Source organism: Lutra lutra, chromosome 15 (assembly GCF_902655055.1).
Source record: "Lutra lutra chromosome 15, mLutLut1.2, whole genome shotgun sequence".
NCBI lineage: Eukaryota > Metazoa > Chordata > Mammalia > Carnivora > Mustelidae > Lutra > Lutra lutra.
The window spans coordinates 68,132,283-68,147,844 of record NC_062292.1 but is presented as its reverse complement, the minus strand read 5'-3'; the positions used below and the strand labels follow the sequence as shown (position 1 = coordinate 68,147,844).

The following is a 15,562-nucleotide window of genomic DNA, read 5'->3' as shown; positions in this document are numbered from 1 at the left end:
GGGGAGAGACCCCTCCGATTCACCTCTATTTTAAGTGTGGGAATCTGCTCTCCAGAACCTCCCCTTCCTGGGTCCAGGCAGGGCTTTGGGGTCTGGACTATGGGGAAGGGAAGGAAAGGAGGAGACAGCAAGAAGGACTTCCTGAGAGTAAGGAGAACAAAGACAGAGCAGGGCCAGTGGTGGCCGGAGGTCAGGACGACGGCCTGACGGCAGGACTCGGACCCAAAGGGCAGCGCAAGGCAGCGGGCGGGCGCCTGTGGGTGATGGAAGTGAGACTCTGCGGGCACCCTGCAAAGGAAGCTGTCCCCTCCCCGGCACCCCCACCCCCACTTCTGCTGCCTGGGGTTCTCCCATTGGTCCCCAGGGGGGATGTGGTAAGGATGGCTCACGCTGAGAGTGCCCCAGTGCCTGTTTCCCCAGAGCCATCTGGTGACAGCTTCACGCTGAGCATGGCCCTCCCAGCCCCAGGCCGGGACCCCTGGAGCCTCCTGGGCCTTCTCCTCTCCCAGCTGTTCCTGGCTGTGCTGCTACCGCTGACCGCAGGGGGCGGAGGGCAGGAGCCCTTGCCCAGGATCACGTACCGCGCAGGTAAGTGTCTGAGGGCCGGATGGGGCTGAACTGGAGGGGCAGAGGAGGACAGAGACCAAGGGAGAGGGGGAGGCAAGGGACGGGGTGAGGGGGGGAGATTGTGGTCTCGCAGCGCCAGAGACTGAGGAAGGAGTGAAGAAACCGTGTGGCGAAAGACTGAGGGACGGGAGGGACCGGGGTGCCTCTCGGAGGAGGTGGTTTTTCCTTCCGTCCTCACCCGGCCTGGTCCTCAAGCTGGGCACTTCAGACCCTAACCGCTTTCACACACACCCCAAACCAAGGCCCATGCTAGAAGGTTATCCGTGGACCTGGTGGCCCAGGATATGGCAGGCACGTGACCACCACACAGACCATGCTGGACCACGCCGTGTCCAGTGCCGTGGACCCCAGGAATAAGAGAATCAGGGCGGCCTGCTGGGGTCCAGGCCCTGGGACGCTATTGGCTGGTTTCTTTTTCTTTCTTTCTTTCTTTTTTTTAAAGATTTTACTTATTTGACACAGAGAGAGAGAGATCACAAGTAGGCAGAGAGGCAGGCAGAGAGGGAGAAGGAAGCAGGCTCCCCGCTGAGCAGAGAACCCGATTCGGGACTCGATCCCAGGACCCTGGGATCATGACCTGAGCCGAAGGCAGCGGCTTAACCCACTGAGCCACCCAGGCGCCCCGGATAGACTCTTGTTATCACATTTTACTGTTACTACCTTTTTTGGTGGTTTATTTTTTTTAATGATTTTATTTATTTATTTGACAGAGATCACAAGTAGGCAGAGACAGGCAGAGAGAGAGGAGGAAGCAGGCTCCCTGCCAAGCAGAGAGTCCGATGCAGGGCTCAATCCCAGGACCCTGGGATCATGACCTGAGCCGAAGGCAGAGGCTTTAACCCACTGAGCCCCCCAGGTGTCCCTGTCGGCTGGTTTCTTGCTGAGGCTGTGGGGGCCCATGTTCCTCCCACTTCCAGGGAGAAGGTCCGGGAAGGATGCCCTTCCTGGAACCAGCTCGCCTCCCCCGCCCAGGTGACATCCAACCATGCCAACAGGGGCCTCTGAAGACATATGGTCCCCTCTGCTCAGCCTTTGGCTGTGATTCTAGTGGCTGAAGCTTCCTGCTAGAGGAGAGGAAGGGGGGTTGGCAAGTGTGACCCTACAACCCACAGCTACCCCGACACACCATCCCATGTGGCTCACAGTATCTTTTTGTCTGTCCCTCTGCCTTCTGCTCCCCCTGCTCCTCCCTGGGCAGGATCAGGGCATCCTTACCCTGCCCCCAGCGTCCCCCAGGCCTGGAAGAATGTCCATGTGCCTTGCTCGATTTCCTGTCCCTTTGTCTATCTCTTGGGTGCAGGCCACCTTCCCCCAGTCCCAGATTGTCATTAGCCTGTCTCTGGCAGCCTCTTCTCTCCCCTATGGGCTCAACAAGGGGAGCCGCTGATGGAGAGCAGGTCCAGCTTCCAAGGCCCGGGGAGCACACTCTGCCAACCCTTCTCCCCACCACCCCCCACCTTGACCTCAGGAATCATCTGCCTGCCCAGCCACCCCTCATCATTCACCCCTTCTCATCACTTCCCAACAGGGGAGGGACGCAGGGCTCTCAGCCTCTTCCACCAGAAGGGCCTCCAGGATTTTGACACCCTGCTCCTGAGCGATGACGGAGGCACTCTCTATGTGGGGGCTCGAGAGGCCATTCTGGCCTTGGATATCCAGGACCCAGGGATGCCCAAGCTGAAGAACATGGTGAGGAGGCCGGGGATGACGGGTGCTGGCCTGGTGCGTGGGGGTGCGGGCAGCTGCTGGGGGCCTGGACTGCCCACGCATGACTCACTGCGCAAGCGCTGTCCACTCTAACTCGTGGCGCTCAGCCATTCCCGACGCAGGTATCTGGTCTGCAGAGCAGATAAGAAACGCCACGGTGGCCTCACTGCTTGCTAGTACCATGCACCCTGGCCGAATAACATTAATTGCTAAAATGGCTGATATGGAAATCATTGACACTGAAGGAAGCATGGACTGGAGTTATATCAATAGTACGATGTCCACCCGCCGGCAGAAATCCCCAAAGCTTCCGTGTCAAGTCATAGTCACCCTCCTGCCAGGAACACTGTGAGGAGGACAGGGGGAAGGAAGGAGGGACGGAGCTGAGGGTCTCTGAGCGTCTCCCTCGTCTCCCTCGCTGCGTCTCTCAGGGTGTGGTCTCTGGGCCACCTGTGCGTAAGGGATGCTGGTTGAAAATGCAGATTCTCTGAGGTGAGCCAGGAACTGACATTTTAAACAAGTTCCCCAGGAAACGTGTGGTTTGTCGACTGCCGCTCTGCCTAGCCTGCTGGGTATTGGGTACTTTCCACATGACCCTGGTTGTGCCCTCCGGAAGCCTGTGCAATGGACTAGGACCCCTCACCCAGGGAGTGGCTGAGCCTGGATTAAACTCGGGTCTCATTCCACAGGCTGGGTTCTCCAGTAGAGCTGCACCCTCCTGAACACTGGCATCCTTCGGGCAATAGCCAAGGTCAAGGGCTGGTGTTATTATAGCTCATCAGTGTGCACTGACCACCGTGCGTGCTGGTGGATTCAAAGCAGACCCGAGGAGAGGACAGCGGGTCAAAGCTAGAGCAGAAGACCTCACTGTCCTCTCCCTCCTGACCCCTACCGCTGCAGATCCCCTGGCCGGCCAGTGACCGGAAAAAGAGTGAGTGCGCCTTTAAGAAGAAGAGCAATGAGGTGAGTGGAGGTGCGGGTGTAGGGACGCTGGATGGGGAACCCCTGCGTCCCCAGACCCTCACGGGATGACATCTGGTTGGGCAGGCAGTGGAGGACGCTTCTTTCCTAGGCGATCGCCTGCATCACGTTCTGTGAAGATGTCCAGGGACACCCCCCCCAGCAATTATGGGCCCTCTCCCCACCAGGAAGTGGGGGCAGCCCGTGGGGCCCAAGAGTGTGGGGCAAGTGGCCAGACACCCGGATTCTCTGTCTCCCCAGACCCAGTGCTTCAACTTTATCCGTGTCCTGGTCTCTTTGAACGCAACCCATCTGTACACCTGCGGCACCTTTGCCTTCAGCCCTGCTTGTACCTTCATTGTGAGTTATGGGGCACCAACACCCAGACCTGAGCATCCCTTCTCACACCTACACCCCGCCCCTGCCCCTGCCCCCCCGACCCTCTCTAGCTCTGGAAAACCCTGCTCTTCTGGATGCGGGACCCTTGTGAGCTTCTTGGCCCCAGTTCCCCTCCACATCCCTCTCCCTTCCTCACGCCCCTCATTTCCCAGACATGAGACTCTGGCGTTCTGGCCCCCAGCCTCTCCCCCCCTTTAGGAACTCCGAGATTCCTACCTGTTGCCCATCTCCGAGGACAAGGTTGTGGAGGGGAAAGGCCAGAGCCCCTTTGATCCTGCCCATAAGCACACGGCTGTCTTGACAGGTGAGTATCAGGTTCCCAGTAGGGGCTTTCCCAGGTCATTCTGTGAAATATGGAAGCTGACAGTTTCCTGAAAGGCAAGGGACAGAGGGAGGGGAAGCCAGGAGCCTCAGAGCACTAGATTGGAGGGGCACTCAGCACCCCAACCACCAGCTCCCCAACCACAAAGGAGGTGGGGGGAGAGGTAGAGAGAGGTTCGTTCACATAGGCGGGGCGGGGGCCTGGTAAGGGTCTTGGGCAGAGAAGAGGCCTGAGGCTCAGCCACTTGTCCATAGATTATAGAGACATCACTGTCTGCGCCCTCCCATACACAAACCACAACAGACTCCCCACCCTGGCTTCCTGGAGGAGGTGGCCTTTGGTTTTTAGTAGGACCTCAGAAGTTGGGGTAGATGCACTGGGAAGATGTTCCAGGAGGAGAAGAGTGGGACCAAGGCGTGGAAGCAGAAAGCACCGCCAACTCTGGGGAGGAAAGAGGGATCCTTTCTGGTAGGGGGTTCAGCTGGGCGTGCAAGGGAGCAGGCAGGGAAGGGCCGGACAAGGCCAGCGCGCAGAAGGACGAGGAGGGAGGCTCCATCCTGCCGCAGGAGGCCCTAACAAGGGTGCTCAGTGGGGTCTACCAGCTGGGCTGTGGGCGCCCCAGGAAGCTGCACCCTCCAACGAGGACGCCTCCGCCCTCTCCCCTAGATGGGATGCTCTATTCTGGCACCATGAACAACTTCCTGGGCAGCGAGCCCATCCTGATCCGCACGCTGGGACCCCAGCCCGTCCTCAAGACCGACAATTTCCTCCGCTGGCTGCAGCGTAAGGACCCGAGCCCCCAGCCCAGGTCTGGCTCTGCCCTGAGCGCGGAGACCCAGCCCGAGAGCCGCGGTTCCCGCACTCCGCGGTCCTCTGTGCCAGGAGGCCTGTTCGGGGAGGGGGTGCAGTTCCCGCCCCCGAGGCAGACGCCCCCAGCGCCACCTCCCGCCAGCCGTGGGGCGTCCCGTCGGGCGGCCACCCGCGGCACAACCGGCCCCCGGGGTCCCAGTCCTAAGCCTCCCCGCCCCGCCCCGCAGCGGACGCCTCCTTCGTGGCCGCCATCCCTTCCACGCACTTCGTGTACTTCTTCTTCGAGGAGACGGCGAGCGAGTTCGAGTTCTTCGAGAAGCTCCACACGTCGCGGGTGGCCAGAGTCTGCAAGGTCTGGGGCCCGGGCGGAGGGCGGGGCCGGCCGTCGGGGGAGCCACTGGGGAGGTGGCAGAGGCGGGGCCGAGCTCCCAGGGCCCAATGGGAGCGGGGCGGGGGCGGGGAGACGGGGGGCGAGGCTTCCCTGACTCCGCCCCCGCGGCCCTAGAACGACGTGGGCGGGGACAAGCTGCTGCAGAAGAAGTGGACCACCTTCCTGAAGGCCCAGCTGCTGTGCTCCCAGCCAGGGCAGCTGCCCTTCAACGTCATCCGCCACGCTGTCCTGCTGCCCGCTGCCGCCTCCGCCGAGCCCCGCGTCTACGCGACCTTCAGCTCTCAGTGGTGAGCAGAGCAGTGGGGACGCGGGGGCGGCACGCGTGTCGTGGGGCCCAGAGCGCCCACTGCATGCACTTCACCTAGGAAGGCATGGACCTGGCACTACGTCCCAGGAATCTGACTCATGACCTTCGTGGAGGTGGGAAAATTAGGCTCAGAGAGGTTCTTTCTGCCCGCTTCCAAGAAGGATAGGAGGCTTACGGAAGGGGAACGTTGAGACCATAAGGTCAAACCGATGAAATGGGAGTAAAAAAGGAGGACGAGAAGGCAGGGATAGGGTGAGCACATCACAAATGGCTGTCGCTGGCGCAGTGCTGGGAAGCTGGTTACAAATTTAGCTCTGAGCTTCCTAATGGCCAGAGCAAAGAGGGAAACACCATTTCTAGGATAAGAGTAGTCATTGCTTGGAGACTGGGCATTGATTTGCTGTGATCTGGCCCCACAGTATTTAGGTGTCTGCTGACCATATGTCAGGTACCAAAGATATCTGCTGTCAGCAGGGGCTGGTATCAGTGGCATCCGGAACTGAGAATATGGGGTGTGCCACAGTCTGGCTAAAGGGAACAAGAGAACCTGTCTTCACAGACCAGGGCTGAAGGAATAAAAATAGTCTCATAGTCAGGCTCTGGTTGGTTGTCCGAGGACCAGGAATCCAGGAGGCCCAAAGGATCACAGCTTCATCATCAGGGGCTGGTTCTATGGCCCCTCCGATGGGTACAGCCCAGCCTGGGCAAGACAGGAAGGAGCCGCCCCAAGACCTGCGCCCAGTTAATTATCCTTAAGGATAATCCTAAGATGAGCCAGAGTGAGGGGCTCTCCTGGCCCTTATCACAGGGGCGGAGGGGGCAGTAAACCGGGCCCTCCACACTCCTGCCCTCCAGGGCTTTCTCACAGGGGTGGGCCAGGCCTGGAGCTGGTAGAGCAGAGGAGATGACCGTGTCTGCTCTGGTTGTCCCCAGGCAGATCGGTGGGACCAGGAGCTCTGCTGTCTGTGCCTTCTCTCTCAAGGACATCAAGCGTGTCTTTGAGGGGAAGTACAAGGAGTTGAACAAAGAGACGTCACGCTGGACGACTTACGGGGTCCCCGAGATCAGTCCCCGGCCAGGCAGCGTGAGTACCACCACCCCCACACCCAGCAGTCCTCCGCCCCACTGATACACACACGTCCTGCATATGGAAGCATGATCAGTGTCCGATAAATGTTACCCAGTCCTGTCTGCTCAGGTACACACCTGCTCCCGTAGCCCGCATTCCACAGGTGTCCATGCATCCTACACACAGAGAAGTCCCCCGCCACTAAGTGCACCCCAAGTACCCGGGGTATCATGGAGGAGACAAGGGAGCCCCGGCTGTGCCAAGAACCGCCTGGGCCTCTGATTCTGCCTTTCTTATTTAACTTCCGCGTTTTGATCAGAGTGGTATACGGACAGCATTTACAGAATCTTACAGATCTACGTGGTCAGTTACCAAAAACAGCCCTATGCAGCGTCCTACACTTTTCCCTCTGTAGAGGGACAACCTCTTTTAGCTGAGCTGATACCTTTTGTATTTATCTCCAAATCTCTAACATACTGTTACTGCTCCTTCTTGATGTTTGAGTTTCAGTAGGATCTATCGAATCCCATTCTGGGCAGTGACGACTTCCCTAAGCCCCTCACCCCTACCCAGGCATGTAGGCACTGGCCTGCAGCAGCCAGCAAGAACCGTTTGGGGACATCTCTTTCCAAGCTCATGTGTGCTGACATGATGCCGGTGGCCTGAGACCCGCGGGAATTAGGGCTGCCTGCCCCCCCACCCCCGAGCTGTTTTACCAGCACACCACTGCACCCAGCCCTCATCTCTCAACAGAGTTTTATAGTAATTTTGGTTAGATCAGTATTTAGATCAGGACTCATGCACAGATGAGCCAGGAAGCAGGCCCTGATTACGTTTCCTTTTTGCATAATTTAAAAATTTCCCGAGGGTGTGTAACTATCTCTCTTCTTTTTCTTTCTTTTTTCTTCTTTTACTTTCATAATTTGCTTTTTCTCTTCTTTTCTTTTTCTTTTTCTCTTTTCACTGCTTTGTTTTCTAAGCTCTTATCATTAATTCTACCCCAAACCCTTCCTCAATAATCTGCGTCTCTTCTGAAGACAGATGCATTAGGCATTCTAACAGGTTTGCCTTCCTGGAGGTGATTCCCTTGAGCTGCATCCCAGACCAGCCCCCTGCACTGCTGCCATCCTAGAATTTCCCTTCTCGTCCTTCTGGGCATTTCCTTTGTATCTCTCCATGAAGTTCTCGTGGTTCTGACACCCATGGCTTCCTCTATTTTTTTTTTAAATTCTTTTCTTTTGTTTTTAAAGATTTTATTTATTTGTTTATTTGATAGAGTGAGTGAGAGAGAGAGAACACACATGAACAGGGGCCCACACCTTGTTGAGCAGGGAGTCCGACTGGGGACTTGATCCTAGGACCCTGGGATCCTGATCTGAGCCGAAGGCAGATGCTTAACCATTTGAGTCCCCCATGTGCCCCAAAATACAGTTTATTTGAATCAAAATCTAAGTAAGATATGTAACTTTGGATTAGCTGTTTTTTTTCTTTCTTTTTTTTTTTTTTTTAAGATTTTATTTACCTATTTGACAGACAGAGATTGCAAGTAGGCAGAGAGGCAGACAGAGAGAGGCGGGGAAGCAGGCTCTCTGCTGAGCAGAGAGCCTGATGAGGGACTTGATCCCAGGACCCTGAGACCATGACCTGAGCTGAAGGCAGAGGCTTAACCCACTGAGCCACCCAGGCGCCCCTCTTTTTTTTTTTTTTTTAAAGTTTACTTATTGAAGTAATCTCTACACCCAGCGTGAGGCTAGAACTCGCCCCGTGGGATGGAGAGCAGCACATGCTCCCGACGGAGCCCGCTGGACACCCCTTGGATTTGTTGTTCTTTTAAGGCTCTTTTAATCTGTATGTTCCACCGTCTTTTTTTCTCTTGCCATTTGCTTGTCCTGTGGAATTTTTCTCAGTCTGGATCTCGGGGCCTCCGGGTCTCTGTGGTGGAGTTGCCATCGTTCCTGCGCCTCGTTGGAGGCTGGGCCTAGAGACTCTGTCCAATCAGAGCCCCACGGGGGCGTAAGACCGCTTCGGTAGTTCTTTGCTGGGAGAGGGTCTGTTTCCTCTGGGTCATTTAGCTTTTTGTTTGTTTTTTTCCATCAGTTCTTTTTGGTCTCTTTTGTGTTTTTGGTTTAACTCACGGGTCTGATGGCCCTGGCCTCTCTGTTCTCGTGAGAAGGGCCCGTGAAGTTCTCCGGAAGCTTCTTCCGTGGACGTGACCGCCAGCGGGGGCTCCCCGATGCCCCTGGGATGGTGGCCTGGCCGGGCGGTATTCTCAGGGGTCCTCCACGTCAGTATCATCAGGTCTTACCTCTGACCTGCAGCCAGTTTTCTGGGGCCCTCTTCCAGCCTTGTGCTTGGAGGGAGACGGCCTGGCTGCTGGCCCTGGGGGGCCGGAGGGCTGGGGGACCACGTCCCCTCATGCACTGGTCTCCCCCTGGTCTCTCCCCCTACTTTCAACGTGTGCCTGCTGGCCGTGCCCAGAGACCCTCGGCTTTCTGGTCTCCAGAGAAGGAGCCTCCAGTCCTGGGCCCGGGGCCTGCAGGGCCAGCCCCCCCCAGCCCTGCGTGTGGGACCCCAGCCTGCCCTCCTGACGCAGCCCCCCACACCCCTACTTCCAGAGGTGGCTACCGCCACTTGTGACCTTTAGAGAGTCTGCCTTGTAAGTCAGACCCTTTTGGCTACCCCGGGGCTGGCTTAAGAAAATTCTTTCCTTTTTTTCCTGCTCAGTCTTTTACCATCTTTGTTTGTTTGACTTCCAGCTTTGCGTCTGCCTTTGCTCTCCCCCTGCCCCGTCCCCCCCTTTCGGGGTGGGGGAGGAAGTGAGAGTAGGTGCGCGTGCTCCTTCTGGCATCAGAATGAAACACAGATGTTCTTACCTCACGTCGCAGATGAGGAAATGGAAGCGTGTGGAGGGGGAGTGACATCTGCACAGTGGCAGCTGACGGAGGGGGGGTACCGTGAGCCAGTGACACGCTGTGCTGTGTGCAGGGCCTGGAATTCAGCAGCCCCAGGGTCCTGAGATGGGGACTGCCTTGAGAGAGGGACCGGTGGGGGTGCCGGAAGGCGACAGTGAGCTTGCGGGGCAGAGAGCACTGACCTGAGGCTCCTCCTTCCCCTTGTAGTGCTCCGTGGGCCCCTCCTCCGACAAAGCCTTGACCTTCATGAAGGACCATTTCCTGATGGACGAGCAGGTGGTGGGGACTCCCCTGCTGGTGAAGTCTGGTGTGGAGTACACGAGGCTTGCGGTGGAGACAGCCCAGGGCGCCGACGGGCACAGCCATCTGGTCCTGTACCTGGGCACTGGTGAGTAAAGGCTGCCGATGTCCCGCGGCAACCAAGCGGGGACTGTGACTCAGGCTGCGGAGGGAAACCTCGGACTCCGTTCACTCCCGCTCTCGTTCCGCAAATGCTTGCTGGGCACCTGCTATGTGTCTGGCGCCCGTGGGGTTCTAGGATACTGTGGGATCGCCCGACAGCCCAGTGTCCACCCTGTCTGAGCTTTGAGTCTGGAGGGGGTGACGGACACAGAGCACAGAGGGCTTTGATGGCCTGACCAGGAGCTGTTTGTCTCCCAAAGCCCCATTAGAGCTGTGAAGAAGTGAGCCGGTGGCGGGTGGCGGGTGGCTGGGAGCAGCCAGCGGGGGGACAGTCCTTCAGAAAGTTGGCCGTGAAGGGAAGCGGGGAGGGGAGACTGGAGGAAGGAGGGGGCTCCTGCCATCAGGCTTCTTTTTTTCTTTATCTTTTTTTTTTTTTTTAAGATTTTATTTAGTCACTTGATAGACAGAGATCACAAGTAGGCAGAGAGGCAGGCAGGGAGAGAGAAGAGAAAGCAGGCTTCCTGCTGAGCAAAAAGCCTAATGTGGGGTTTGATCCCAGGACCCTGAGATCACGACCCGAGCTGAAGGCAGAGGCTTTAACCCACTGAGCCACCCAGGTGCCCCCAGGTTTCTTTTTTTTTTAAGATGGGAAGGTCCTCAGGCTCCAGGAGAGAGGCAGCCGGTGAGGAAGTGAGTGGGCGGGTAAGGGGTGACTGGCAGGTGACGTTGCAGAGCGAGGAGGAAGCTGGAGTCCAGGACGCAGGTGGGGGCAGCCCCCATGCTGGGATGGGGTGAGGAAGTAGAAGAAGGTAGGGCTGGGGGTGGGTGTCTGGCAGGGAGCAGAGGTTGCTGTCACAGGCAGGTTTTGGTGTTCTGTACCGGAGGAGGACATGGGGTCTGGGGCTGGGGACGAGGGATGGAAAAGCAGGGAGGTGTGAGGAGAAAGGGCTACATTCAAAAGTCAGTGTGGAAGGAAGGAGAGAGAGTCAGCGGGGGGAATGTGCAAGATTGCCAGGTGTGTGTGTTGAGGGCCTGGTGGGGGTAGATGACCTTGAGCTTCCATGGAAGAAAGCTACCGGTGCGCGGATCCCAGCCACTGTCTCCGCTGCACGCCTGTTGGGTTCTAGCAGAGATCAGGACAGACGAAAGCTCGGTGCCTGTGGGACGCATGGAGACAGACAACGCGTGTTGTGCATGAGCCACGGACCTAGTGTGTTTTGAGATTAGAAATTGATTTGGAGGGAGGGTGGACCCCCAGCCATAGCCGGGGGCGGGGTGCGATTTCTAACGACGCGGTCAGCGCGACCTCACTGAGGCCTGTGGAGGAGGGACACACCGCTGAGGGTGGCGGCTGCCGGGGTTTCTGCAGAAGCACATGGCTGTCCTTGGCCCCAAGTCCCTGGGGGTGTGGGTTGGGTTCTTGCAAAGGAAAGACAGAGGGGCAAGGGTTGATAACAGAGTTGATAACAGAGTTGATAACAGAGTTCCCGTCAGCCCCATGGCATGGAAGGGAGCAGCCCTGATGGGCTGTGCTGGGTACTCTTTGGAGGAGTCTGGAGTCAGAGGCCCACGTACTAGGGCCCGTGGAAGAGGCGACAGTCTCCACCGTCTGTCTCTCCACAGCCACAGGGGCCCTCCACAAGGCTGTGGTGAGTGGGGACAGCGGTGCTCATCTGGTGGAGGAGATCCAGCTGTTCCTCGATCCGGAACCTGTCCGCAACCTGCTGCTGGCCCCCGAGCAGGTGGCAAGGGCCCTTCTGACGAGGCGGGGCTGGGGGCTGCGTCCTTACTGGGTTGCAGAGGTCACTGTCCCTCTCTTTTCCAGGGCGCAGTGTTTGCAGGCTTCTCAGGGGGCATCTGGAGGATTCCCCGAGCCAACTGCAGCATCTATGAGAGCTGCGTGGACTGTGTCCTGGCCCGGGACCCCCACTGTGCCTGGGACCCCGAGTCCAGAACCTGCCGCCTGGTGCCCAGCCCCATCCCGTGAGTGTCGGTCCTGGACGGCAGTGGAGGCTGGGCCACTGGGACCTTCTTACCCAGCGTGTGGGGCATGGTCCCACCCAGGGTCTCCCTCCTGGGACCAGGGCTCCTCCTGGGGTGGGTTGAAGCGAGGGGTCTTGGAGTTGCCCCATCCGCCTGGGTTTACCTACGTCTTCTCTGTCCTGACCCCTCACCTCCCTCTCGTCCTCCATCCTCTTCCCACTTTGGTCTGTTTCAAGGCCTGAGGTTTGCTCTCTGCCTTTGCAGGAGGTCCTGGAGACAGGACACGGAGCAAGGGAATCCAGGGTGGGCATGCGCCACTGGCCCCATGGGCAGGAGCCACCAGCCCCAGAGCCGTCCCCAAATCAGTGAGTGTGGAACCGGGGGAGGGTGGGGGGAGGCTCAGGTGGCTGCCCCCCCCAGCACCCGCCGACTTGTGAGCCCAACACCGGACCGGACCGGGAGAGGATTTCAGGCCTGGCTTCGGGTGGGAGGATGGGAATTCCAAGTGGGGATTCCGGATTTTGGGGCTGAAGTCTGTTTTGGTGTCAGAGTTGGAGTCAGATGAACCAAGGTTAGTCTGGGGTCCAGATTGGAGATAGACGAGGGCTCAGCTTTGAGTGTGGGGGCTGAACTGGAAGGTGGAGAGGGGAGTCAGGGTCCAGATGTCCGTAGAGCTTTCCTGCCCTCCTGCTCCCCTGCCCTTAGCCGTATCCCCTTCCTTCATCTCCAGTTAAAGAAGTCCAGGCTGCGCCCAACTCCATCCTGGAGCTCCCCTGCCCCACCTCTCGGCCTTGGCCTCTTACCGCTGGACTCGCGGTGCGGCCGAGATCCCAGAAGCCTCTTCCGTGGTCTACAACGGCTCCCTGGTGCTGCTGCTGCAGGGCGGGGTAGGAGGCCTGTACCAGTGCTGGGCCACAGAGAACGGTTTCTCTCACCCCGTGGTCTCCTACTGGGTGCACAGCCAGGACCAGCCCCTGGCCCTGGACCCTGAGCTGGCAGGCATCCCCTGGGAGCGTGTGGATGCCCCACTGACCAGGGTTGGGGTTGGGGCCGCTCCGGCTGCCCAGCGGTCCTACTGGCCCCACTTCCTCACAGTCACTGTGCTCCTGGCCTTAGTGCTTTCAGGGGCCCTCCTCCTCCTCCTTGCCTCCCCGCTGGGGCTCTCCGAGCCCGGGGCACGGTGCAGGGCTGTGGGACCCTGCCCCCCAGGGGAGAAGGCCCCCCTGAGCCGGGAGCAGCACCTCCAGCCTCCCAAGGAATGCAGGACCTCGGCCAGCGATGTGGACGCTGACAACAACCACCTGGGCACGGAGGTGGCTTAGGCTCTGGGCAGGGCTGTGGCCATGTAGGGTAGGGTAGGGTGGGGTGCCCAGCTGGGCTGCCTGGGGGACCTGGGGCAGTGTAGCCCCAGGACAGGCAGGAGCACAAAACACCGCCTTCCTGTTGTGCCGCTGGTGGTCCTCAGCGGGCCGGACACAGCGGCCTGAACCCCTCTGGGCTGTCCCTCCACCGCGCACTGGGCTCTCCACCGGGCCGTCCCAGACTCGGACCAGACAAGACCTGGAGCCCATCCTTCATCTCCGGCCGTTCCAAGACCTTCCAGAAACATGCTGCTCCAGGAGCCCCTGCGACCCGGGACTGTTCAGGCCCCCGTGGTAACAAACACTGAGCTACGAACGACATAGCAGGCCACTGCCTGGAGACCCCACGGGGGGGCTGCTTGCCGCCGCCGCCGCCGCCACGGACACCAAGGCTCCGCTGTTCCGGGTCCCTGCCCGGAGCTGCCCCTCCCGCTCCCTTACCAGCCACATTGCTGACTCCTGGGAAGTCCTTCTGGAGCTCTGACAACCTCCTTCTTGTTTCAGCCGGGGCGGTTGTGGCCCCTGCCGTGGCTGGAAGGACGGGGTAATCTGAGCCTTGTTCCCATCCTCCCTCTGGCTGACCTCTGAGCCCTCTCCTCTCCCCTTTCCTTTATTTTGGGATCAGACTACCACTTATCACAGACAGTTTATTTTTTATTAAAAAGACAAGCTCACGACTCATGCTGTTTTCTGGGAGCAGAAGGCGGCCGCAGAGGATGGTGGGATGGAGGGGGCGGCAGCGGAGGGCCTCGGTGGGGAGCAGCGCCAGGTCCGTGGGGCCAGGGCGTCCAAAGGCAAACCACCTCTCTGCCACGCCAGCTGCCCACCCAGAACCAACCCCGCAGCCCTTTCCTCATCCATCGCCCACACGCGCCGTTCCCTGTCTGGGCAGCTGCTGTCCCCGCTGTCCCCGCTGTCCCCAATCCTGTTCCCCATGTTCGCTGTCGGTGTCCACTCTTGGCAGACTGAATTTATGGAGAGACCCTACGGCCACCCCCAGCTGGGGCATCCCCTTCCCCAGTCCCACAACAGCCCTGTGTAGGGCTCCCCTGGGGCTCCTCTCACCAAGACCCTGGCACTGACCGCACTCCACCGCTCCTCCCCTCCCCTCTCCCCTACCCCTCCCCACATCTGCGCTGGGTGTTCCCTCCAGGGTCCAAACTAAGAAGGGCTCTGCCCCCACCAACCCCGCCTGCCAACGCCCACGGGCTCTCTTTCCTGTTCTCACCCAAACCCAGACAGGGCCCCTTCTGGCTGCCCACCCACGGCTCCCCCGGGGACAACCTTGCCCTCTCAGGTGCCCTGTGCTCTGGCTTTCTGTCCCACCTGTCTGCACCGCTGACTCTGAAGCTACTCATAAGCCCCAAGGGGCCTTGACCTCTCTGCCGCCTTCACACTTGGCCACTGCACTCCCATGACTCTCCTTCTCTGGGGCTTCTCCTTTTTCCTTAACATTTTTATTTGTAATGCGGCTCAAAGCAAACAACACGCGGTTTAACCCCTTCACAGACAGCTGCGGAGTGCCGCCTGCGCTCCCGTTGCTGTGTGATGCCGCCAGAGCCTGCCTTCCTGCGGCCCTGGGTCTCTGCCCCTCTAACAGCATCTCCCCCTTGCCGGGCCCCTGTGAGCCCTGGCGACCACCAGTCCCCTCTCTGTGAATTTGGCTACGGGAGGTGTGTCCTGTGAGGGGAGTCGCACAGAATTTGGCCTTCTGCGACGGGCTTCTTTCCCTCCCCATGATGTCCTCATGGCTCACGCATGTCGGAGGACCTCCTTCCTTGCTGGGGAGGAGCACTGTTCCCCTGGGCACCCGTCCCGCCGCTTCTTCCCCTGTTCTCGCGCCGGAGGACCCTCCATTGTCGCCGTTTCTCGGCTACGGCGGACACTGCTGCAGTGAGCCAGGTGGGCAAGTCTCTCCTCCAGACCCTGTTTTCTGTGCCTTCTTTTCTGGAGGGGGTCTTCTTCTCTAGGAATGTCTTCTCCCCCGCCGCCGCGCAATGGCTCCGTCCTCCTCGGTCACCGAACGCACTGTTAGCCCAAGCCCGGCTTCTGCTGTTCAAGCACCTGCCAGACGAGCCTTGTGGCTCCAGCCACCCCCTCCCACCCCGGGGACCTCTCGACCAAGAGCAGTGGGGCTGTGGAGGGCGCTAGGCCACAGCGGGGCTGCTGGGAACTTGCACTCGGCCTACGTCCCTGTCTGCCGCAATCCCTCACCTCTCAGAAGGAAGGAAGGTACCGGAAGCCCCTCCTGCTTCAAGCATTATGGAACCCTCGATGCCAAGCAGGCGTCTGTCTCCTCAGCGAGCTTTCTC

The 15,562-nt window shown here is 59.2% G+C and overlaps 1 protein-coding gene across 1 annotated transcript; it reads left to right on the top strand.

The window, feature by feature from the left end:
* The first annotated feature begins 327 nt into the window (after positions 1-327).
* Positions 328-13,924, top strand: SEMA4A (semaphorin 4A). Its single transcript, XM_047705312.1, is given in 17 exon segments — positions 328-588; positions 2,156-2,316; positions 3,235-3,297; positions 3,556-3,654; positions 3,892-3,997; positions 4,682-4,798; positions 5,053-5,177; positions 5,331-5,503; positions 6,457-6,607; positions 9,712-9,892; positions 11,530-11,648; positions 11,732-11,889; positions 12,154-12,254; positions 12,620-12,664; positions 12,667-13,044; positions 13,047-13,090; positions 13,092-13,924. Coding segments are annotated over 17 exon segments (2,349 nt in total). The 5' UTR covers positions 328-380; the 3' UTR covers positions 13,212-13,924.
* The last annotated feature ends 1,638 nt before the right edge of the window (positions 13,925-15,562 follow it).